This window comes from Cynoglossus semilaevis, chromosome 1, assembly GCF_000523025.1.
Source record: "Cynoglossus semilaevis isolate Cse_v1.0 chromosome 1, Cse_v1.0, whole genome shotgun sequence".
In the NCBI taxonomy this organism is placed as follows: Eukaryota; Metazoa; Chordata; class Actinopteri; order Pleuronectiformes; family Cynoglossidae; genus Cynoglossus; species Cynoglossus semilaevis.
Window position 1 is genome coordinate 11,078,616 of NC_024307.1, and position 25,258 is coordinate 11,103,873.

General features: G+C 39.1%; 2 protein-coding genes and 1 non-coding gene across 4 annotated transcripts; all 3 read left to right on the forward strand.

Moving 5' to 3' along the window:
* Window positions 1-7,467: 7,467 nt before the first annotated feature.
* On the forward strand, window positions 7,468-7,541 carry trnai-aau (transfer RNA isoleucine (anticodon AAU)). Its single transcript has one exon. It is a non-coding gene; the product is annotated as a tRNA-Ile (tRNA).
* A 1,715-nt stretch (window positions 7,542-9,256) lies between these two features.
* nceh1a (neutral cholesterol ester hydrolase 1a) lies at window positions 9,257-12,228 on the forward strand. Of its 2 annotated transcripts, none has more exons than XM_008310349.3 (5): window positions 9,257-9,484; window positions 10,132-10,387; window positions 10,646-10,715; window positions 10,859-11,030; window positions 11,119-12,228. In XM_008310349.3, exons 1-5 carry the CDS (start codon window positions 9,341-9,343, stop codon window positions 11,737-11,739), a joined length of 1,263 nt encoding a protein of 420 aa, XP_008308571.1. In that variant the 5' UTR covers window positions 9,257-9,340; the 3' UTR covers window positions 11,740-12,228. The 2 variants fall into 2 exon arrangements, with proteins under 2 accessions (XP_008308571.1, XP_024918175.1); XM_025062407.1 differs by having other exon boundaries at window positions 9,361-9,484; window positions 10,173-10,387.
* A 4,704-nt stretch (window positions 12,229-16,932) lies between these two features.
* Window positions 16,933-25,258, forward strand: LOC103378994 (TNF superfamily member 10; the record flags this gene model as incomplete). Its single annotated transcript, XM_008310383.3, has 6 exons — window positions 16,933-17,470; window positions 19,660-19,803; window positions 20,191-20,236; window positions 20,356-20,463; window positions 23,117-23,367; window positions 25,085-25,258. Coding segments are annotated over exons 1-6 (837 nt in total), but the record flags the coding sequence as incomplete, so codon positions are not given.

Below are 25,258 nucleotides of genomic sequence, written 5' to 3' on the forward strand. Positions count from 1 at the left end.
TTGATCTAATCTTAGAAAAAGTATTTCACAGACCACGTGTTGACAAACTTCACTGTCCTTTAATCTTAACCGAGTTTACTCAGATTGCTCGGGGGACACTGTTTCTTTGCCATCTTTTTGGCTAACACTTAGCTAATGTATAGCTATCTCTAACAAATTCTGGCCTTGGTTTAATTGAATTTTCTAAAAGGACGTTTTTTGATTGGACTTATTTACCATATCTTAAGCTTTTAGCTATTAACCTGTTGATGTTCTAGCTCATAATTCAACTAAATATTTTTTGGTTTCGCTATATTTTAGCTAATCTGCTGTCTACTTTACTTGAGCAGGTTATCATTTTAGCAAATGTGTCATATTTTTGTTTATATTGTGACCTATATGTGACCTGATTTTAGATGAACTGAGGTTGCCACTCGTTGTAAAGCTCTTTCTGGCAGTTCTGTGTATTTTCTAACTTTGTTGTTTTTAACATGTTACATTCATTCCTTGATTTTAATACAACATGTTACATTCATTCCTTGATTTTATGGACAGAGTGAGAGCAGTTGTCCTTGAGATATTTTTACATGACAGAGTGTAATCTACAGGAGCGTTAGCTTGGATTCCATCTCCGCACAGAAAAGTTTTATTAGAGTGGAACACGATACTGTCTGCACACGCTGGCTTCCTTCTTCTCACACTTGGTCTTCTTGCCAAATTTGAGTGCAGATCCTTATGTTCCAGTCTGACATCATGATCTGAACATCTTTATGAGCTCTTCTCTTGTTGTTCTCATGTCCAGATCTTGTCATCTTCGTACATCTTTGTGGTTCCTCTGCTACAAATTTGCTATGAACAATCCCCGCAAGCCGCAGCCGCAAACTGCTGCTCTATTAAAACGGCGACAGATCACATGTTTACAGTGTAATGCAGACGCACATGTTGGAGGTATAACCGCCGCGGCCACATGGCTGACTGAGCATCAGCTCATTTATCTTCCTATCTTCTCCGGGTCGCTGCTTAATGCATCACTCACACACTCTCACCACCGCAACAGCTGTCTCTTGTCAATGTTGCCGTGCGGCAGCTGAGTACGACGAGGGAGGAGTGCCTAAAGAGTGTTTAACTGCCAAGATTCTGGCCAAAGGCGATGTATAACGGGGTGATGGCTGGGGTGGGGGGTTGTTGAACATCAGGATCCCATTTAGAGCAGAAAGAGGCTCAGGGGACGGGGACAGGGTGTCGGCTCGGTGCGGCACAGAGGAAGTGTGATGGAGGTCCTCTGTGTGTGTGTGTGTGTGTGTGTGTGTGCGAACATGTTGGTCTGCATGTTTTATTGCGTGTTCAATCACAGCTGCTACAACTGGAAATGTTCTTCCAGGCACCAGCTCCACCTCGGTGTTGTAGCTACAACTGTCAGAGTGAAAAGCCATCAACTAACACTTCGTTCATTTAGCTAACATCCGAGCTGGCCAAGTGTGCTGCAGATACACTTTATATTTTACTGTCTAATTTCCCCTAAATAGAATAAATATTTACAGCATTTATATCACGCTCTAATAAAAAGGAGCCGAAAGCCGTTAACGACAGCAGACAATTGTCAGGACAGTTTACTGAAATAATAAATCAAGTTCAAAGGATTCACCTTCCTCTAATAGACATATAGAAACCTGTTACAGTTTTTGTATTTTTAACCAAATGATCTCAAACGTTTCATTGTCGCCAAAGCTTAAGGTAAATTCACAATTTATTTGCATGACTGTCACCAAATATGACACTTTATGTCATATTTTGGTGGTAGGGCAACAATTCAACACCAGGACAGATGTGGTGCAGAGGTACTGTTTACCTCATAATGTTTTGTTGTTTGTTAAAACTGTTCTAATATCAGTTATGATGTCACCACTGTTTCTTCTTCTTCTTCTTGGTCGGGGATTTCATGAAAAGAAAAGCCGTATTGTGTTCACTGTTTCTTACTCTTCTTGGTCGAGGTTTTCATGAAAAGAAAAGCCGTATTGTGTGCGATTAAAGAGCGCCTAATACGGTTGCCTCTTTTGTGTTCGTCAATGTTTCCAACAGAGGATAAGGTTATTTGTGATGCTGCATGTTTTTGTGGTGAATCTCTCTTCACAAGAACAGAAGACCACAGTCCTCATGCACCCCCAGGTCAGAGGTCAAAGCTAAGGCATGCTGTTTTTCCACACCAGACCCTGTCTGACACTTTGACCTTTCTCTGCCAGGATCTCCTGAAGCTTCTTGATGTCTTTTTTTTTTACAGCAGTATACGTATACGCAAAACCTCAGGAAGCTGACTGGGAGCAGGCTGAACACTGAAGTCCAGTGGTAAAGGGTAGGATCTATGGGGGGCCGACGGAAAAGCTGAGTCTGACAGTGAGCAGATATGAGCTGGTCTTTATGAGCTGGAAAGAGTTCGGTTGGGAGTGGAGAGGAGGAGCTGGGTGGAAAACATGAGGGAGGAATCAGTGGAAATGGTGATGAAAACACCGGGAGACCTCTATCCACCTTTTCACTTCAGAAAACTATCGCTTTTACACTTTATATTCACTGCCCACACTGGAGGAAATATGTTAACTTATTCCAGACACAACGTTAGTCAGCAGCTCATTTGCAGTTTTGTGTGGGCACTGAAGTCTGTAAACAAGACCTGGAAAATGAGATTAACATATTGTTGGATGGCGTGTGAATTATGACTCATTATCAACTAAGCAAAGCGATGCCAAGTAGACTTTGACTTTCGTGCAAGAAATGTGAGAAAGTGTAAAAAATAGACAAACACACTATGGTCAAAGAGATCAAGTACGTCTCTGCAAACTTTTGGTTACTTTCGCGCTATCTTTGAACAATTTTCTTTGCTATCATTTAGGGCTAATTTTAAGGGTTTTGTTTTATCTGTGACATCCCGTGGTCCTACTCCTTGGCTTACTTTAAGCTGTGTGTTAGTAAATGTACAGCTATGGTAGCATTTCTTTCATATTTTCTATGCTAACGTTTTCTAGTTTGCATATCGCAGATTATGTCTGAATTTTCTTCAGAAACAAAGTGAGATAATGGTAGGAGGTTTAGTAGGTAGCAAAACAATAGCCCTGAACAAAGCTAACATTATATCTGCACCAAATTACTATAATCTATTAGCTGTGTTTTTGCCTTTTTGCTCCTAGATATTTCTGATACGTTGTTTCTGAGCTAACGTTTAACTACATTATTTTGTAGGGTATCTATGAGTTTTCTTTCAGTTATTATAAGCTACTGTGGCTAAGCTAATTCTGAGCTAACTATCTAGCTATTGACTTGTTGGCTTCTATTTGAGCTATTTTCTGGGCTAACTTGTACTTGTTATGGCTAAGCTTTAGCTGCTATTACCATTGTTAGCTAACCATTGCTAACTGTAGCCACGTAAAATACAAAAAAAACAATTATAGCCCATGTGATTTGATGCCTACGAACAAATGTTCAACAAGTCAGCTAGAATCGAAAAAGCAACTACAGCCCATGTGATTTGATGCCTAAGAACAAATGTTCAACAAGTCAGCTAGAAGAGAATCGCAGATACTTCACGCTGCAGTATCAGTATTGGACATGAACGTTCCTAGTTTGAACATCACCAGTTTAATTTGCTATTGAATGACCTTTGACAAACATTTCAGGCACATGTGCAGTGCTACATCTCACACCAACACAGTTGTAGGACCCCAACATGCCTGAACCTCCTGTTCCCATTCTTCCAGACACACTAGAACCCTGCATTAGTCCGGTCACAAAAACACAATAGGTTCTTGTTTGTCATTTCAGAAATAGAGCCTGGAGCATTTCAACTGACCTGTCCATGACATTCCTGAATACCACTAAAGATGATTGTCATTGTTTTCAGTGTGTTTGTGTCCAGTGCGTCCAATCTGTCCTGTCCCTCACTGCATTGTTAACAGAGGTTTATTGTTCTGTTTTTCATTTGTACAAAAACACAATAGTGGGTTTTCATCAGAGGATTTCTTCTTCATGCCAAATGTTCTTCAACTTGTTTTTTTAATATATATTATTAATATTATTTGACTTCTCTGTGGACTTTCAGGTGTGTCTAACCAACCAAATCAGAATCAGAAAATGTTTAGAGTTTTCTTTCCTTTTAATAACTTTAAATATGTTTTTTTAGATCCACAAAAATTCAACAGATTTGAGATAAAGAAAAAAGAAATGAAAGGATCCCACAGACATGTGGTGCAGCTGTGCATCCATATTTAGCTGTAATGAGAACAGTCACTGAACATCACTGATTTGCTGATTTAGAAGATGGCGATAAATCAAATCAAAACGCAGAAAAGATGAAAACATCATCTTCACGCTAACTGACCTAAATGTGCATCTGAGTGACCCTGATAGTAAAACGACCGTGTGCACATGGTTTTCCCATCTGTGCCAATATGTCAAAGGTTTTTTTTAGGGCAAGTTCACTTTAGTTCACTCTATGATTAAATGTACCATAGAACACAGTCTGTATCTGTTCTAAATGTAAAATGATGTTTTTAAGTTTTTCATATTGAATATAGAATAAAACACAAAATAGTGAGCACATATCATAGTAATGTTATAATAGATCAGTTCACAGTGAGCACATATCATAGGTGTATAATCCAGCAAATAGAATTTACACCTACAATACAAATGTATATTTTATTAAATGTGTTTCTGTCATGTGCCCTTATTTCCAAATCCATGTGTTAACCTGAAAAACAAGTTAGCTATTGTACCTTTGGCCAGTTGAAGCTATATGTTGTATCTATTTCTGGGCTGTTTCTGTCCATGTTATTAAAGGTAACATTTGCTAGTTTTTCTTTTTAAATTGACTGTTAACCATTATGACTAGGTTTTAGCTAAGATTATTATTGTTAGCCACAACTAACCACTGCTAACAGTAGCAACTTGAAATTCATCAAAGAATTTAGTGTTTCGTTAGTCCTGACCAATGAGGGTCTTTTGTTGAAACATCATACATGGTGTGTGTCCTTCCTATGTGCATTACATTATTGAAAACATTTCCACTGCCTTGAAAGAGCGGACGACCAGATGTGGAGAAATCAGTTCAAGGTGTTTTCCCTATAATTGGTAAATTATTATTTATTGGTAACTGTGGTTTGGTAGTGGTTATCTCACCACAGTCAAACAAAATCATTTTGTCATTTAACAAGTTTAAAAACTGTGTCAATGAAAGAGGGAAGGGGGGGAGGGGGCAACAAACGATTGTGGAGATGTTCCAAAATAGAAAATAACTCCGTTTCCGTCTGGTGCCTTTAGTCAAGTTAAATGACCATAAGTGTAATTCCAGTCAGTGACAGGAGAGAGGGGCCCTCCATACCACAGACTGCAGGGAGACGCCAGACTCACACATGTGGAGACGAGGAGAAGAGGAGGAGGAGGAGGAAGCAGGAAAGATGAGGAGTTGAGATGCTCAGTCTTTAAACCACATACCATGTCGTGATTTAATATTTCTGCTGACGCTCATTCCAGAGAGTTTTGGAAACTGCTGACATCATCTGTAGCAGAGCCAGTGTTGTCATTTATGTGTACGAGCCTTATATTACAGGGTAAGTACAAAAACTCTGCCAATATCACTTGGAATAGAAACTAAACATGATCAAAGCGTTGACTGAACACGACGTCAGCGTCTGACTCAAACCTGCCTTTGAGTGTGTTGGATTTAGGATGACATCAGGATGACTAAAAACCCAAAGTAGACATTGCTTATATTTCTTCTACTTCTGCTCTCCAACAGTTCTGACTAAACCATTACCAAGGAATTGTGTATTCTCATGTACTATCCAATATTCTTGTAAATATTTATTCCACACTCTAATTTAATCTGTGCCATACTTTAGTCAATATTCCTTGCAAATTCTAATTAACTAATGTCTGTGGGGTCTTTTACCTCCAGACATTTTGAAGTATATACATTTAAACTTGTCACTATGTGTACTTACACTTCTCGTTTACTACTAGATAGTTTTTGTATATTTAAAAAAAACTCTGTTACTTACACTTCTACTGTGTACTTATACATCTGGTTTTCTTAAATGCTCCTGCATGAGGAGCAGTAACAGTTTCCTACCACAGGGGATGGATAAAGGACATCCGTCTGTGTATTAGCCACCAAAATGCAAAACAAAATCTCTTTGTCCAATGTTAGTAAAATATCTGTTATCTTAAATATAAGTATTTTTATTTTGATGTTTTTATATTTTTTGTAGTAATAAAATGCTTAAATACACTTACGGGGTTGTTAAAAAAACATTTCTTGGAGGCGGCCATCTTGTTTTCTAGCTTTGGTGGCCAAAGCTGATTTATGTTGTATTTTCTTACATTTTTGAAGTAAATTTTGTCTGTGAGTAAAAGGTAAAACAAATTGACAGCAAACAACAAGCACAGCCACGCTGCGGTCAATAGGTTTAGCTTTGGCTAACAAACGTAGCATGTAGCATTGCTGATGTCATTCACTGACAAGATCACAATATATCAGGTGCTAACCCAAGTAGAAAAAATAAAATTAACACCACAAAGCTAATTGAAACCAATCCCACACAGAAAGTTAGCTTAGCCTAGCGTAGCCTAAAGTCTGGCAAATGGAAAATCACATTACTTGGACAGATTGGAGAGTTATAGTCATCCTAACATAACTAGTTCAACAAAACGTTGGACTTAATTGGCACAGACTTTCACACTCACACTCATACAGAGTAAAACACTTCTTCTTCGCTTTTTTAAAATAACACTATGGCTAACACCTCAGTGTTTTTCTCCACTCATCGTGTTCTCTGAAAGCTCAATCCCTGGCTCACACAAAGCTAAACTGATCGGGTGCAGTGAGCGCGGCTGCTTCTTGCGTCTTGGAAAAGCATTGCACTGCAGGGGTCAGATCCTCTTTAGCTCTGATGTTTGTTTATGTTCTCACCAGAGACAGAGATAAAGAGTCATTTAAGGGTAAAACTGTGGGAAGGAACAGGCAGATAACAGCACCAAACACAGGCTGCTCCCTGCATTCACTCCCTGTCAGTGCTTTAGAATCTGGAAGACTTTGTTTTTGCAATTTTATGTTTGAATAAGTAAATAGCAATTTGAAATATTTATGTTAAAAAAATAAAATAAATCTCTTTTGACTGACTGAATAAACTGTGGTTCCTGACCCGGTCTCTGGAACCGGCTGCTGTTAGCTGTGGTACTAATTACTGCTCTGTGTTGATCTGTGCTGAACTGGGACAATGATTGGGATGCAGACATTATCAGAAGCCAGTCGCTGGTTTACTTTGTGAACTAATGACACACGCCATATTACGCAAGGACATAAAAAAATAAAAGACAAATGTTGGAGAAGCTGCGACAGAAGAATGTTGCAGCACAGGTTCATTTTAACTCACGATAGTTCAAAATAATGAGATCTGAACTTTATCATCACAACACCATCCTTTGATGTCTGCTCCATGTGGCCGGTTAGCTCAGTTGGTTAGAGCGTGGTGCTAATAACGCCAAGGTCGCGGGTTCGATCCCCGTACGGGCCAAATACTTTATGTGGTTTTGTTTGTTTCTCATGGTTCCATAGTACAGCAGCTATCACGCCTCACACATCTGCCGTAAGCACAGAAGGTCCAGGGTTCAATCCACATAGTTGGCACAGAAATACTGAACTATCTCTGAGTTACAAGTGAACAAGACAAGAACCAAATTAGCTAAAGGTCGGTCACACGGTAACACAGTGGTCAGTGCTCTTACTTTACAGCTTGACATCACCGGGTTGATTCTCAACTTTTCTCTTTGGAGTTTGGACAACAGCCGATGTGATGGTAACATTACCAACTCTATAACAAAACACTGGACATTTTTCATCGTCTTCTTCCACTGTGGAGCCGCTGCCTGCTCTGCTCGAGTCGATGTGTTTTCAATCTAAAAACAGATGCACGGCCTGAAGAGAAGTGCTGTCAGAGGATCGATGTCCTGTGATCAGTGAGGAGTCGGATCTGTTGTTGTCCAAGACTTTGTTCCACTGATCCTTTCTATTAAGGACTTTGGTCCAATATGGATTTTCTTTACTTGGAAAGCTGATCAATACTAAGAGAAAACAGCTGAGCTGCTGCTGGTACCGATGAACAACTGTCTTTAAGTGTTATATGAATGTAAATGGACTTTCAGTCAGAATGACGATACACATGATACAGTTAAAGAGGACAGAGTTTTGACCTGTCTTTAATACGTGGCCAAAACTCGCTGTGCTGCCCAGATTTAGATGTAGTTTTCGTCACCACTAATTGCGTTGATTAGAACCATATTCTCCACATAATACCGTATATATGGAAAAAAAATCCTGTTTGTTCCAGAACATTCGAGTAAACAATTTTACTGCTATAACAACGTTATCTCTGAGCCAATCGATTATTTCACTCTACATTATCTGATATAGTCAAACTTCACGCGTGGAAGCCTGGCTGCGGTGTGCAGCTCACGTCTGCCACGCTGTGGTCATGAAAATGTAGTACAGCTTTGTTGCTTGATAATATTGGGCAATAAACAAAGTAATGTTCTGTGCAAAAACAATAGTATATTATATATAATAGTCTTTAAAATAGCAAAACATGCTAGTAAAATCTCAATAAATGTCACAGTAACAGAAAATTCAAAGTACATCATGGTGTTAACATTTAGTTATAAGAAATTGTTGAGAAATTATAGACATATTTGCTACTATAAAAATAGTAATAATAGTAGAAATAATAGTAAATATATAGTACATAATAGAACCAAAATATATATTTTTAGTAGCAGTAATAGTAGATCAAATGGTGGCAATAAATTTTATCTTGATGGGTTTAAAAAAAACCCTACATTTTATTATTGTGACAATTAACTCCACATTGACATTAATGTTTATTCAATTTCGCTGGATTATGATTTTAAAGTGTTCCGCTAAAAAAAATGTCAATAGCTGTAATATGTTTTACACAACCAAGCACCAGCTCTTTTTTCTATCAATTGTTTAAACTAGAGTATCAATGTAACAGTGTGAATTCGAAATAAAACATGTGAGCTGAATATAAAAGCGAATTTCGGACCATTTAATATAGCTTTTTAAAAATATTTTTCGCAAAAACGTGCAGTTAGTGTTTTATTTTGAAACTTTTACGACCCGGTCTAAAAACAACCTTAAATTTCAAAATAAAACTTGGGCTCACCTGGACTCCGATTGGTCCCTTCAGCCTTCACTCACAGCTACAGGGACCAATCAGCAGCAGCAGCAGCGTCGGGGTCCGTGACGATGACGCTGCTGCGTCGTCAGTCATCTGGATGAAGGAGCAGCATCAGAGACATGATGAGGCTGCGGCCGCTGGTGCTGTGTGTGTTGTTAGCACTAGCAGTGGCTTATTACGTTTACACACCTCTGCCTGAGAACATCCAGGAGCCGTGGAAGCTGATGGTGGTGTCTGCTGGACTCAGGACATCCCTGCATCTGGTAAGAGGGACACAGGTGTGTGTTTGTGTGTAGTCTGGTTGTACACACCACGTTATACAACGGCAATGTATCATCATAGTGCACAAAAGGTACAGATAAGGACTAAATTATTAACTATACAGAAATATATTCTGGCTATGAAGATGTTTCAGTCACTCGTGTCACGTGTGTTCTTAATAACCACCATCAACATTTTTTTTCACAGTTTTGCATCAACACGGGGCAATTCCACGTTGCAAATGCCAACAGTCATCCAAATGTGTTTTAGAATGTTCTGGAATCCAAATTCTTAATGATCACAGAAAATTTTAATGAATTCATGTGAACAGTATCGAGAGATTTCTCATAAAATCCAATCATTTTAATGGGTCGTTTTGCTTGACAACCAGTTAGGTGCAGAACATCAAGGGTCGCTTTGCTTGACAACCAGTTAGGTGCAGAACTCAGACCACTAGATGGCAGTAATTTAATTCAGATTTTGTAATTTTGTAGCAACGTTGTGTGAACTGTTTCGTGACATGTATGTTGTTATATTCCATTAGACAATTGCGAGCCTTTAAACTAAATGTTTAAATTATCCCAGTGTCCAAAAGGTTCAGTAAAAGTAAGAACAGGACAGGACCACTTGTTCTTTTGTGTGTCTCCAGGCTTCTTTGATTCATTGGCTGGGCTGTGATCATTACATCAGGTCCATCAGGCAGTTATCAGACAGCTTCCCTGGACTGACAAATGTGGGCGACAGTAATGAGTCTGGTGGAGGAGTGGTTCCTGGAGTTAAGGTCAGCGACACAACCTTCGCTGGCGTTCCTGTCCGAGTGTATGAGCCCCCTGCTGGAGGGGAGGGTCACTTGAGGAGAGGGTTGATGTATTTCCGTGGAGGAGACTGGTTCCTGGGAGGTGTTGGTGAGTGTTTACATACATATAATTAATTATTTGATGTTCTTGATCTGTGATGGTGGTCAGAGACATTTGTGTTACTTTTGAAATATAGTTAGAGTTCAGACCTGACATTTGGTCGGGTTCATAGACGACTTGATCAGAATTTGATGGTCTAAATTCACTCTCGGAGACTGAAGAAAATGCTTTATTACCAAGTAAAAGCTTCGTCGTTGAAATACCTGTGTATGTCTCTACACCTCTGCACCTTTATTCAATCCTCAGAGAGACCGTCAAATGATGCTCTCAACCACATGATCTCAGACGAACTCAACACTGTTGTCGTGTCGGTCGAGTAAGTTGTTGTCCTCCAGCAGCAGCAGCAATCGTCAACAGCTGATGTAGATGTTTGAAGGCTGTGTTGAAGTGTGATCCCAATCGTCAACAGTTGAAGTAGATGGTTGAAGGCTGTGTTGAAGTGTGATCCCATCTGCACAGGTACCGTCTTCCACCAGACGTCCACTTCCCTGTGCCCTTCGTGGACTGCCTCACTGCTGCCAAACACTTCCTTTCCCCTGAGGTTCTGGCTAAGTATTCCATTGACCCCGAGCGAGTGGCCGTGGCCGGAGCAAGTCTTGGAGGAAATCTGGCCGCAGCAGTGGCTCAGGAGGTTAACGCAACAAATATCCTCCAGGAATAGTTATTAGAGTTGGAGTATTGGAGGAATTATAAAAGTTTGTTTGTATTTTTTCCCCCAGATATCAACCGATGATTCCATTAGTGTAAAGTTCAGCATCCAGGCCTTGATCTACCCCATGCTCCAGGCTCTGGACTTCAACACTCCGTCCTACTGGCAGAATCAGGATGTCCCCCTCCTGTACCGACCCTTTGTGGTCAGCTTCTGGTTGCAGTACCTTGGTGCCGACACCTCTCTGCAGCCACAGCTGCTGGTCAACAACCACAGCTCTCCTCACAACTCAGCCATCACCCGGGAGCTGAGGGCGAGGTATGACTGGACCGTTCTCCTCCCTTTCAAACATAAGAAGAACCACAAGCCTGTGATGACGAAGAAAGGTTCTCCTGGACTCCTGAAGGAGGTTCCTGCTCTGCTGGACGTCAGGGCTTCTCCACTGCTGGCAGGAACAGAGGTTCTGGCCAAATGTCCTCGGACGTACGTGATAACATGTGAGAATGACGTGTTGAGGGATGACGGGCTGATGTACGCTCGACGTCTCCAGGACACTGGGGTCACGGTGACCAACGTTCACTATGAGGAGGGTTTCCATGGATGTTTTAGTTTCACAGTCTGGCCTCTGGAGTTTGATGTTGGGAGGAGGGCGGTCAGAGGCTACATCAACTGGCTGCAGAACAACTTGTGAGGGAGAAAGGACTGTAAATGTGTAAATGGTCTTTGGGTGGGTGTCTGTGTGTGTGTGCATTTATTCTTTGTGTTTAACCTATTTATTCTGAGCTCAGGACTTTCATACACCTACCACAGGAGGCTACAACAGGAATTACACCCTTTTTTGTACTGATCGTTTTAATAAAATAATCACAAACTTCTCATGTAAATAATTGATAATCGCTGAAATGCAGTCATACACTCATTAAAAGTGTGTTAAAAATAACTTAAGTTTATACAAGGCAACTCAAAGTCAGAGCCTAAAGTGAGCAAAACACAGCAGTAATAAATTGCTAGGATAGCTTAAAATATTTATTGTTTAATTGTAATTTAAAGAAAAATTAGCTGACTTGTAAGCAAAGTGTTCGCTCAGAATACGCTACTGGTATCAGCAGAAATCCTACAATCCAACTAGAAAACGCTAGAAGTTTGATGAAAAATAGTTACATTAGCCACAGTAGAATTACAAAAAAAAAAGGGAAGTGAAAGTGTATAAAGTATAAAGTGTCCTGCAGTAAATGTCAAAGTGAATTATTGTTAACTGGAGTAAATGTCAAAGTGAATTATTGTTAAGGACATAAGCAAGTAAAGACAGAGCAGGATTAGCCAAAAAATATAGTAAAATATTTAAAAGTAACAGCTAAAACTAAGAAAATAGACCTCAAAGAAAAGTTAGCCAACCACAGCTTACGTGTGTGTAGCTAACTAAAAAACCCAAAGGAATAGAAAACGGTGATAGCCTTTTTGAATGGTTGAGTGTCAGTTCAGAAAAAGCTAAAATTGCTTTAACAAAACTAGGGTAAACAAGAAAATATGACAAATAAACCTTTCAGGTTAATCTGGAAACACAGCTAAGGAAGCTAACAATGTCCAATGACCCAATAACTGGACTAAATAATGGTCCAATAATGTCAGGGGAACGCCACATCAAACATTACTGTACACATTCTGACAGACACAGTCATAAAAAGGTGGCTTTGTTGAAAACACTGTTACAACACAACACAAACCATCCTCCAGTCTTTTACACGAGCAGACCTGTTTCCGCTTGTTTGTCTTTTTACCTCACGGGGCTTAAGGTGAACCGAGTGCATTTCGGGGTCATTGGAGTGAGCGGCAGCATTGGTTTAATACAACAGCCCCCTCTAGTGTTTCAACTACAGAAGGAGTACAACTTCGAGCAGCATTTCTCCGTTTGGCCAAATCACTGCTGTTGTTACTTTTGACTCGCTCTTCAGAATGATTTGTTCTTATTACGTTTCAGTAAAAAATAGTGTTTTACTATTCTTCTTGTTACCTGTAGACTACTAGACCTTTATACTCAAAATTATTTTTAAAATTTTAAAATGATAGATGTACTTTTATTATTTTGTTTTTGTTTAACCAATTTTATTCAGTAACTTGCTAGCTGTTTTTTTAAGCTAGCATTAGCTTTTATTAGCAAATACTTTTCTAACCAAGATCCAACCACATATTTGTTTTTTATGTTTACATTTAAAGCCCATTGTTTTGAAACAAATTATCCAGAACTCTGGCATGTTAACTGCAACAAAAGCTTAGTTTACAAATTTTAAGAATCTCCTTTACTTTTTTTTAAATAAATGGGCCGTATCTAATATCCTCGAGGGCATTTGGTCTGCAGCTCTGACTAATTTCTGAGCCTATTCTACGCCCATTTACATTAACGCAGACTGTAGTGGTTGAGGGGAAACACCCTTCCAGTGTCAGGTCAAAGCTGCTGGCAACTGTCTGTATTTATTGTGCTGCCGTAGCAATTTCTTTGTTTTATAACGGAGACAATCTGCAGCTGCAGAGAGACTCTGGAGGGAATTTAGGGGGAATTCCATGAGTTTAACAAGACAAACGCTGGGGAGAGAAACGGAGGGTGGAGGGCGGGGGAGGCTGGATGGAGCATGAGCCATCCTTTTAATCCATTTCATGTCCTCTGGGTATTATTCCAGCACTTCACTAGCATCACGGGGGGTAGGAAACCACTTCCAGTCCTACAGACGCAGAAGTAATCTTCACGTTCTCCTGTTTCCTACTGCTCTCCTGAGTTAAGTGTTGGGGAAGCTCAGTGTATTCAGTCCGCCTGTGTGTGTGTACTACAGCTGCTGTGGTCAAATACTGCATGAGGTACACATGTATAGTTAAAGTATCAGTACAATAACAATAAAAATCCAATAAAACAGTGTTTGGCTAATTGACACAAATTTTTATTAAATGGTAAAGTTTTTAAGTGCTTTTAATGAAAGTTAAATTTTTTTGTCAAAAGGTGGAGGAGTGGTTAGGTCTCTGTCCTTACAGTAAGAAGGTCACCTGATGAATCTCTAGGTGAGTTTTCTCCAACTACTCTGGTTCCCACAGTCCACAGTCATTACTCACGCAGGATAAGGTTGACTGTTCACTCTAAAGTGACCGTAGGAATGAGTGTGAGCGGAATGGATACAATTCACACTCACACACTGAGCATTTGTTTTGTTTTCTTCAGGTCGTCATTAACAAAAGGTCATATGGTGACAGTCATTATTTCTTTTAAAAAACAAACATTAGTTTTAGTTATTGTACTGGTATCCGCCATAAGAGTAATTATTTTATAATAAATAAAATCAAAATCCTACACCCATAATGAAAATGTCTGGTTCATAAAGAATAAAAAGAAGAAAATTGAAGAATGGAGTCAATAATGGGCAAAAATAAAAAAATAACAATTAGCATCCCAAGTTACCAAATGATTAGAAAGTCCAGGTTAAATAAAGAGATTTGATTCCAGGGTTTGTACATTCAGCTTCTAACAAGGAAAAAATAAAAATAGATGTGGTGGGAGGATTTATAAAAGAGTAATAAATCACAGTGAACTCATCACTTCCGCTGAGACACTAAAACAAACCTCTCACACACATTTTCACACACATTTCTCTCTCGCTCCATTGGCCATGGGATAGCAGACAGGCTTCTCTCTCTCAGGGTGTCATCTTCCTCGCCCGAGGCCAGACACTTTCATCATGTCACTCACCTCCCCTCCCCCTGTGCAACAAGCCTGGGAATTGACTGGCTTAAAACAAATAAGACAATCCTCTAATCACCTCGTCTTCTGCTCGGTGAGATTTGAAATCACCGCAGGAAACAAACTTCAGTTCCTCAGATGACATGCTGGCCCTTCCCAAACACTGCTTCATTATCAACACTGCGTCACACATCATTAAGTAAAAATCCCAAAATCGTGACTGTTGGGTGGGTTCATAACCATCCAGGGGCTGTGAAAACCCCACTTCCTCCCACTGACAATGGAGCAGGAGTTAAAGGTGGGGGAATGAAAGTACAGGAATCAGTCAAGGTTAAGTTATGCAGATCGAATGACTCCCCAGTGACAAACAGCTCTCGGAGCTGCGCTGAGCACCAACAATGGTGGTTGACTTGGCATCAATCAGCAAACATTCCCTCAGATCAGTTCACAATGACAGGAAAGAGAAGGAGAAAGAAAAAGACACACCACTCATTTTTCTTCTAGCTTTCTGCTGCTGATATTGTGCTGACATGTCAGGAGTATTTTAACTTTGTTGTTTTATAAATACATATATAAAACCAGCCATCGAATACATATATTATTCATATATATATAAACATTTTCACCATAAACAATCATGAAAAATAAACATTAAATATAAAAGTGAACTTAGCTACCTAGCATCATAGCAGAGCTATCTAATAGTTAACGTTTAGCTATATTTGTTATAATTAATTTTCGCACTTACTGTGATCTTTCGCCTCATATTACTGACATTTCAAAAACAATAACTATTTTTTTTGGAATTTTTATTTAGGTATCTTTCACCTAAATTGTTGAAGGTTTGTCACATTTATTACACAGCGTATCCTAGGTTAGGGCTACGCTAACTTTACAATAGATTCTAAAGATTTTTTTAAAAAATTTAATTATCACTAAATATTATTAGTAAATTTATTAAAATTGACTTTTTTTACTAACTTTACATTAATGCTGTGGCTAATTTTTAGCCATGTCTAACCTTTAGTTATATATCAGGCAACATTAAGCTAGTAATGTGTCCGTACTTTTGTTTATCTTCTAGGCTTTGAGCAATTTTAATATATTTTAACTTATAAATTGTCTTTTTGCCATTTTTTTGATAACTTCTGTTTATAACATCAGCTTCACTATGGGCTATCAATAGCAATAACATTCTCCAGCCTCTTACCAACAACTAACAAGAGGATAGAGAGTAGTGTTTTAATGTAAATGGACACATAAAAAATAATTCTGGGCTGCCTAGAAAATTATTAAAATTCCATGCATTTCTGCAACACTTAAAGAAAGTCTTTCCGCAGGTTTCACAGGAGGAACACTTGACCCTCAGGCGATTTTAAATCTACATTCCCTTTAAATCACAGGAACATTTTTGGTTCAAATGGTCTTGACTTGGAGACTGGAAGTCATAAAAACCACTAACAATGTACAGATATTGCTGCTGGCTGGAAGCTGTAACTACACAGCGCACATAAAACTATGGACGACTTCAAGAACCTAGGGTTTTAAAGAGGAGAAACTTTAAATTAAAGTAGGAAGAGAAAAAAGACATGCACCTATTAGTGACCATTTCACACACAGGTTTTAGAGGTAATAAAACACAGCGGTCATGGTTTGTTTTACTGCAGTGGACATGAAACAGTTTCCTTTTAAGGTTCTTCTTGGTAATCTGTATCACCTTATGTTTAGATTTTAGAGTTTACATGCTTAACATGTGGTCCTTCTTTAGTCTTTAAATGTGGGATATTTCATGCAGCTACATTGGTGTTGCCTAATTAGCATTGGTTAACTAAAAGTTAACTAAGAAACTAATAAAAAGTTACTTAAGGTTAGGTCAAATATTGCAAAAAAAATATGAAAAATATATTTCAAAAACACATAAAAATAGAAAACGAGCATTAGCTCATTGCATGAAAAAAAAATAGAAAACTATATGTTAGCAACGAGCATTAGCTCATTGCATGAAAAATTATAATTTTCTCAATTCTGGTGAGACTATCAGCATTATGTTACACTAATCCTGCTCAGGTGTTGTCCAGTTTATTTTATTTATGTTATAAAAATATAAATGCAAATATTTTTGTGACAATTTTGTTTGGTGGGGTAACATAGAACTTTTCAAATATACGCCATGGCTTGAAAAGAAGCTAAAAGATTAGGGTCAAATTAATACCAAAAAAAGCCAATACTTGATAAAAGGTAATTCAATAAAAATAAAAATAATAATATACCATGTACTGTACATATTTCAAAAACCTGCTACTTTTACATCATAACAACTTTTTTAAAGGCTAATTTTGTGTAATAGTGATATCTTGAGTGTGTCGTAATCCTCCATTCCTCCCTCTCTGCTCCACCTCCTAACTGTTGCTCCATTTTCCACTCACTCTCTCTCCCTCACTGCCACTCTCTGTAAAATGCAGCAGAGCTTGATCTGACTTGTCCTGCCTGCTGGAAGCAGCCGTTTCTCCTCTCTTTCTTTTCTCCAGGACTTATTTGTTATTTTGTTTTTTGTTTTTTTGCCCTTTATCTCCCGCTCTGTGACATCATGGCCATAGCCTTTTCTCTCCAGTGTCTGGGGCTCATCATTCTGGCTGCCGTCCTGCTGCAGACCATCGCCGTGGCCATCAGCTTCATCTACTTCAACAAAGTCCTGGACACGGTAAGTAACGCCCTCGTCCACACATCCACGGTGAGGCTGTCATCTAACAGACTGGTGGCACATCATCTCTGACCTCTAACTGAAACACTTTGGACAGTTTCATGGTGGCAGTGAGAAGGTGATGTTTTCACTGGTGCCACGACAACAAAGCAGCTGTAGAAACAGTTCATCTAAGATCCTGTGAGATAAGATCTGCAGTTGAATTATGTTCCAGAGGTTAGAGACCTGCTCTGTTCCCACACTGATGAAGGACCACAACATGGAGGAGTGTGTTCAATCAGACTCACGTTGGTTTATAGTCACTGTAAAACACCACCATTATTACAGTTTACTCATCTGATAAAGTGACTATTCTTTCTGTGGGACAATGGTCAGAGAAAGTGAGAAAACAATGGGAGGAAATGTTAAGAGTGTGGGGTTAATGTGTGAGCCTGCAGCAACTGCTATTAGTAAACGTTTCTAAAGGTCATATAAACAGACCTGAACTATAATTAGCTGAGTCACAGCAGCTCATGAACACGTCTGTCCACTCCACTGTCAGGTTCATATTGAATACTACAAATCTTTTCAAACAGAAGAGTCGGAACAGTACTGGGATAAACAGTACTTTTCAATGTTGTGTGATTGTAATAATAACATGTTAAGACACGCCCCTTTAATGTTACCAACAGCTTTGGTAAGTTTTGTCATATCTTTGTCAAATGAGCCGTGATACGTTTGATTTGATCAGATAATTCAACCATGAAATCGAAGTCAAATTTTTAAGCACTTGAATGTTATCCTGTTTGAGATACTGTAGATTTGAAACAAGTCTTGATCAAGGACCATTGGATCTATTCATTTTCTTTTTATGAACTAAAGAAGAATTTGAAAGGAACTCAATGCTAGTCTTTACATGAGGCAAATAATCTGTTATTGTGACCTGGTGATTTGGTTATTTTTTTAAAGTATGTATGTCTTTTAGCATTGTAGTAGTGTGAAATAATAATACAGTAAATAATAATTAATCAATTATAGGCAGTTGAAACATTTGGTTTGCAGAGAAACAGCGAAAAGTTATATTAACCAAAGAACTGGTTAATGAACTGAAAGTCAGGCCAGAAAAAAACATATCCTAAATGATAAAAAAAAGTGAAATATCTATAGGTTGTTAGCAAAACCTGAGACAAAATGGTTGAAAAGATCCTCAAAACACATTATAAAAACAACTGTTACACAACTAAACCTCCAACATAAACCCAGCCAAGTACCATTACTGCCCCAGGCTGGATTTTGGACAAACCTGTCCTAATTTTAGTGATTTAGTGACATCTAAAGGTGAGAGTGCAAATTCCAAGTGGTCAAATACAACCTTCGCACCAGAGGTTATGGGGTCAGAAATTAGCACAATTCTTGGTCTTTCACTATTGGCTCCTGTAAAGGTAGAATCTCCCTAGAGCTCAAGATGTTGATGGAAAATATTATTAAGATGTAACAAAAAAAGTTCTAATTTTAGGTCACACTCAAGGCTGGGATTAAATTATTACAGACAAAATGATTTAACAACATCTTTCCCAATCTCTGGTAACCCAGTAACCAGATGCACACACTCCAGCCAGTAATGAAGCTAATATTCACCAGCCCGAAGACACAGCCTTGGACACACTGACATCAGAGAGTTTGGTAAAAGTGATGAGAGACGAGGGCAAAAAAGAAAAAAAAATCAAAAAACTTTTATGCTATCACCGCAGCACATATTGCCTACAGTATCATGAGTATCAAGCTGGATATAAAGCTGTGGATTATATTCCGTTTTTACAAACTGTAAGAGCCAAAGTACTCCAACGATGCTAATACTATGCCACTGTTACTGTGACCTGGCTGAGTATGGCAGGTTGTATGAACCTGAAGAGCAGTAATAGAAAAGCCAAGCCATATATTTCCTATAAAAAGGAGCAGTTGCGTTTGAAAAAATAAATAAATAAATAAAAACATGGGTATGTTTATTTATTTATATTAATGGTGTTTGAATCTTTGTTAATTCTGTAAAATATGTCACAATGACTACAAAGCCTCAAATGAATGCAAATAATTTTCAAACACGTGTCACCACTAATTCTGACATAATAAAAAGGCGGTGGTTGTAAGCTGTAGATAATTTCACAATTTCAGGACATTTTAGCCTCACTGCCATCTGGTCTGGTCCACAGATGCAGGAGAGTTTCTCCAGGAGCAGCGTTTCCTGTCTGATCAACTCTAACCTTCACTCTGAGCTGGAAAACTCACCAGCAGAGGACAAGAAGAACAACCCCTGCTGGCAAGTCACCCAACAGCTCCACTACCACATAGAGAAGGTTTTATTTTACTTTCTCTTTTACCCTCTCCTCTTCCCCCCTCAACTCTCACTGTTATGTATGTAAACAAACACAGAGCCCAGATGTGAAGCAGGGACGTCGGGCTCTGGTGATAATGTTGGGATGCTCCTCTCTCTCACATCCTTGACTTTTCACATGATTTCTAACTGACGAGACATAAGAATAGCTTCCACTCGGCCGAATGGGAATACAGCTATTTCAGCAGATTTTAAAACAGGCGAGGAGAGGAAGATTTGTGGGACAGGAGGATGAGCCTGACTTTAACAAACCATAATAACTGCCAAGGACAAGATATAGAACATTAATCTGTGGCTTCATTCGTTTCCTGATCTCCTTCTCCTTTTCTTTTTCTGTTTTTCTTTTCAGACGATGGCTGACAGATTCCAGAAGGAGATATCGTCTGCTATGAGAAGTAAGAACAATACCTCCATTCACTGTCACTTACAGCTAAGAGGTTTTACTGTGACGTTTCACTTTCCCTTCAGCACAAATATGTTTGGGTTTTTTCATCCGTCTCTGTCTTTGTCACAGATAAGCTGACAGGAGTGCTGCCCATTCTCAGCCCGGGGGTTCCTGTTTCTAAAGTGGCCGCCCATGTGACGGGAGTCGTCTCCCCTACAAAGTCTCCAATTACAGAAGGTGAGGAAAAATTTATTATGAGAGGTGTGTTCAAAGTACGGCCCCGGGACATGATTTTGGCCCAGGACTTTAGTTTGAAAATGTTTAAATATATTATGATTAAACAAACATGGGTGATTAAACATTCATTCTAAAGTCACCAGGTGTGAATGTGAGTGTGAATTAATTTTATAATCCTAATTGCAATTCCAATTAACTGTACATTTACCATAAAGTACATCTCCCACAATGCATGCCAATTTTATGGCCCTCCACCTTGCATCCTGGTGAATGGAAACATCAACAATAAATCCCATAATGTCAAAGGTCAAACCTGGGTTTGAACCTCAAACTTTCAGCCACCTTCACAAGTTTCTTCAAATTCAGTATTTCCAGATAAAGCATTGTCAGCAGTTGACTGTGGTCAATCCATGTTGGCGAGCAACTTAGACTGTGTTTAAAGTTCTGGCCCCTGGAGAGACTGAGTTGAGTATCTGCAGTTTATGGTTGTGAAAAACTCTGAGAGACCCTGTGTCTAATGATACAATACAGCCAAGGCTCGTAGACTGCGGGGAAATAGATGTGCTACTTATACAGAGATTAGTGAAGTGAGCAGCTTGTGTTTCCTCACCCACACCTCCTCAGTGCCAGAGGTGAGGAATGTGCTCCGAGGCTTCCCAGGCTGCGTTCACAACCACTGATGCCTTCATACTAATGTACGAGTCTGTCAGGACACGCAGATGTGCAGCTGCTTTCGCATAACTTGGAGCATCTTCTGCAGTTTTCTCCTACGTGAGTCACTGTGACTCAACTGAAGTCTGTCCAAAAAGACAGGGGTCCTGCCCGGGGGGGGGGGGGGGGGGGGCAGGGGCTGGTCTACATCTGTGATCACCAAACCTTTCAGGGGTATGAATCCCCATTGAATAAAGATTAAAGAATTGGTGTCAAAAATAATTTGATGTGAAACTAAGAGTGGATACAGGAATAACTGAAATAAGACCCACAGTTAAACTCATTTGACTTCATCCAAAAACACACTTATTAAAGGCAGTATAAGTTACCCAATAAAAGAATTAGCTGATGATTGACAGGCATTTCCTATATCAATCACTTCATCATCAAAGCTAAGTGTCAATCAGTGTAATTGCACTGATAGCTGAACACAACTTCAGATTCTCTGTGGTGACTTGCTGATACTGATTTGTGCCCAATCTGATTTCATCAAAGTGTTTTTGCTCAGTGTTAATTTTTTAAACAAGGGATTCTGAATCATTACAAACGAACAGGAACTTCCTTCAGTAAAACAACTCTCAAAATAAAGTTCTTGGTGATTGTAAGATTCCTTCAGTAAAACAACTTTCAAAATAAAGTTCTTGGTGATTGTAAGGAGGTACTTAATGAAAACATGTCCCTGTGCACCCAGTTAAACTCAGCATGGACTTGGACACAGTCACTTGTCCAAATATGGGTTGTATAACTTACTGTGTTGGGGTCGGCGAGGGTAACAACACAGGACTTAAAACCATTCAGAGGCTATGGTGCCTAAAAAAAATTGAAATTTTGGAATTAACTGAAGAACAGAACATTGTATTAATGCACTCAACTTACAAACTAGAGCCTTTTAATATGACAAAAGCACTCCATCAGGTTGGAGGTGAAACTACAGGACAGTTGTCGCTGTAGTCTAGTTTTACAGTAATGACCATGAAAGGTTTCAAAACATTAACTCCTGACAAGACAACCAATGGGAATAAACTTAAATGCATGGGAAGTCAACCCACCACAATCTAGATGAGATTCATGTCATGTTGCTTTTTGGCCTGTAAAATTGTTGTCCTTGATGACAGACAGTCGAGTGACAAAGAGGAAACCAGGAGATGGGCAAGATGTCAAAGTAAACAAATACCTGGACCTTAAACATGTTATGACCTTAAACATGTTATGACCTAAAACACATGATACTGACCTCAGACCAGCAGAGCAAGAATGTTATGACCTTATGACCTTAAACATGTTATGACCTTAAACATGTTATGACCTAAAACACATGATACTGACCTCAGACCAGCAGAGCAAGATTTTTTTACGTGAAGGATGTCAAGGATGAACTCCACTCTAACGCTCACATGTCCATCACCTCTGATGTCTTTGAGCCGCTGGGTTGAATTGTTTTCTGTATGAATTGATTTAAAACGGTAGCAACGTTTCCAAATACTTGATTTAAATGCGACTTTCCAAAGTTTGCAGCATGGCAGCAGCTTCAAACTACATGATAACTCATGATAAATCATTTCAGCCGTGCTGTGAAGGATCTTGTCTATTTGGCTTATATTTTTGGATATAAATCTGAGAGGCCTGTCAACATAGTCAAACATCTTCCTCCAGTTAAAGGTCAGTTACTCTTTTGTGAAAATATGGCTGTTGTCGGTAGAAAAGGAAGATAAATACGTCAAATCTGACACCAACTCCAGGCTGGGTTGATTAGAGAAGCAGTTGTGTGATGACATGAACATCTGCGATCATTGCTCTCTGAATGTTTCTTCAACATTTGGTTCTCGTTGAACACCAACGCCTGCTTTAAACTCAGCAACCTAGCAAAGAGACCTTGAAGCATGTGCACGTGCGCCTTTCTGCCTGTGTCATGCTTGTGTGTCCGTGTGTGTGCTGTGTTTAGGCTCGCGGAGCAGCAGGGGATTCCTGGGGGAGCGCATCAGAGCGTGGGAGGGCCAGAGAGGTTTGGCCTTTCTGCAGAACATGGAGCTGAGAGGAGGAGATCTGCTGGTGCCCACAGCGGGCCTCTATTACATCTACGCACAAACCTACTTCAGACTGCCCTCCACAGGGGAAGGCGAGGGGGAGGCAAAGGAGGTGGGAGAGGCAAAAGAGGAAGAGGGAGCACTGCTTGTCCAGTACATCTACAAGAAGGTACGATGACGCCTCAAAACTACATTTAGTATTAATATGGTATTTGAAGAAAGAACCGGTGCTGGTAGTTAACATTTTCTATAGTGAGGGTAAATAATCGTCTGTTCTAGAGCAGAGATAATTTAAAAAATGGAATTGTAATTATTTAAGCTTAAACATATGAAGACTAGTTCTGTGATTTTGCTTAACGATATATTGCCCCCAGATTATTATTTTGAGACCAAATTAACCACTAATGTAATAATTATATATCATAACAATGAAAGTACACCCTTTTCAAATCAATGTAATAATTATATATCGTAACAATGAAAGTACACCCTTTTCAAATGAAATACACCTTTTTCATTTTTCTTTTACGATTCTCAAATTTCAGACGGTGCATGAATGCCCCTCCTATTTACTATGGTAACTGAATGCCACTCATTATGGACACTAATAAAAACATGTTTATACAATAATATATCACCAAAGTTGGCAGATAAAATGCCTGACATGTCCAAGGAAGTCATGTTTCTACATAAGTCTCAGCTTGAACATGAAGAGAAAAATAACAGGAAGTCCCAGTGGAATGCATTGGCGCTGAACTGATAGCTGTATCAACTGTTGGCAGTCTGATTACAATGAGGCTTTTTCCTTAAGCAAACATAGTATTAGGCAACACAACGCTGCTGTCTGACAGAAAGAAAACCTTTAATAATGCCACAGGAACCTGGCAGGAAGAAAGAAAAAAAAGAAACCAGGTGTGACCAGTAAATAACTCTCTTCCTGCCTGATAAGTAGCTGTGCTGGGGCAGAATGATATTCATTTAGGTTCTACTGCAACGAGAAGGACAGAAATGTGGACCTTCAACTGTGACACATCAACATCTAATTCTCAACCACTGATTCCCAAACTTTTCTCTCTTTTGAATCACAATTTTAAAAAATAAATCACACCATGACTACTAGTCCTGCCCCAAAATTATGAATGTAAATTTGTTCTAGTAAAAAATATAAAAAACGTAATTACATGAAAATAGTTTTCATGCCTGAAAATGTGAGTAAAAACATTCTAAAGTATGACCTGCTCAGAAGAATCTTACATTTTAACATGTCTTGCTTCTCACCCAAAAAGACAGACGATATTTGAGTGACTGTCACTTGATATTTCTTTAGGGTAGTATTCACTAGTATTTACTTCAGGGCAGTACCTCTTCTTAACACACAAATACACTGGGCTTGTTACTATTAAATGGATTTCTATCCTTCCAAAAAACAAAATAATCAGACTTACCCAAGGCATGCCTGGGCAAGTCCAGATTCACAGAGAGTCATGTGCCAATGCTGACACACAGTTCAATGTCACATGGTGACAACAGTACCGAAGTCAGTCCCCCAAGAAACAGCTACAAAGCCATAAACAATTGGTAATTCAAATTGGCCAAACATGTTCAAATCAAATAGTTTTTGGCAACCATTGGCAAACAGAAACACATCACGTTATTTATTTAAAACTAAAATATCTTAAACCAGTGTTTCAAAAGCCAAGAGAATATTTTACATAAAAAAAAATTTAAAACTAAAATATCTCAACCCAGTGTTTCAAAACCTTCACCTAGCCAAGAGAATATTTTACATAAAAAAATAGCTGGCTTTAGGAACAATATTAATCTTATATAGACTCTTAGGGAAATGTGGATGTCATTTTTCCTTTTTTTATTGGTCTGATCCACAGATGAGTTCCTACACGGTGCCCATACTTCTGATGAAATCGTCCCGTAGTGCCTGCTGGCCTAAAGGTCAGGAACCTGGTCTCTTCTCCTTACATCAGGCCGGCACTGCCTTCCTACAACCTGCCGACCGTCTCTTCATCACAGTTAGCAACGCCAGTGCCATGGAGATGGACGGA

What these genes read in the sequence shown, in the direction of transcription:
- nceh1a (XM_008310349.3), top strand. Translation starts at nt 9,341, where the DNA reads ATGATGAGGCTGCGGCCGCTGGTGCTGTGTGTGTTGTTAGCACTAGCA. An exon ending in ACTGTTGTCGTGTCGGTCGA is followed by an intron (nt 10,716 to 10,858) that starts GTAAGTTGTTGT and finishes CCATCTGCACAG; the next exon opens with GTACCGTCTTCCACCAGACG. An exon ending in CCGCAGCAGTGGCTCAGGAG is followed by an intron (nt 11,031 to 11,118) that starts GTTAACGCAACA and finishes TTTTTCCCCCAG; the next exon opens with ATATCAACCGATGATTCCAT.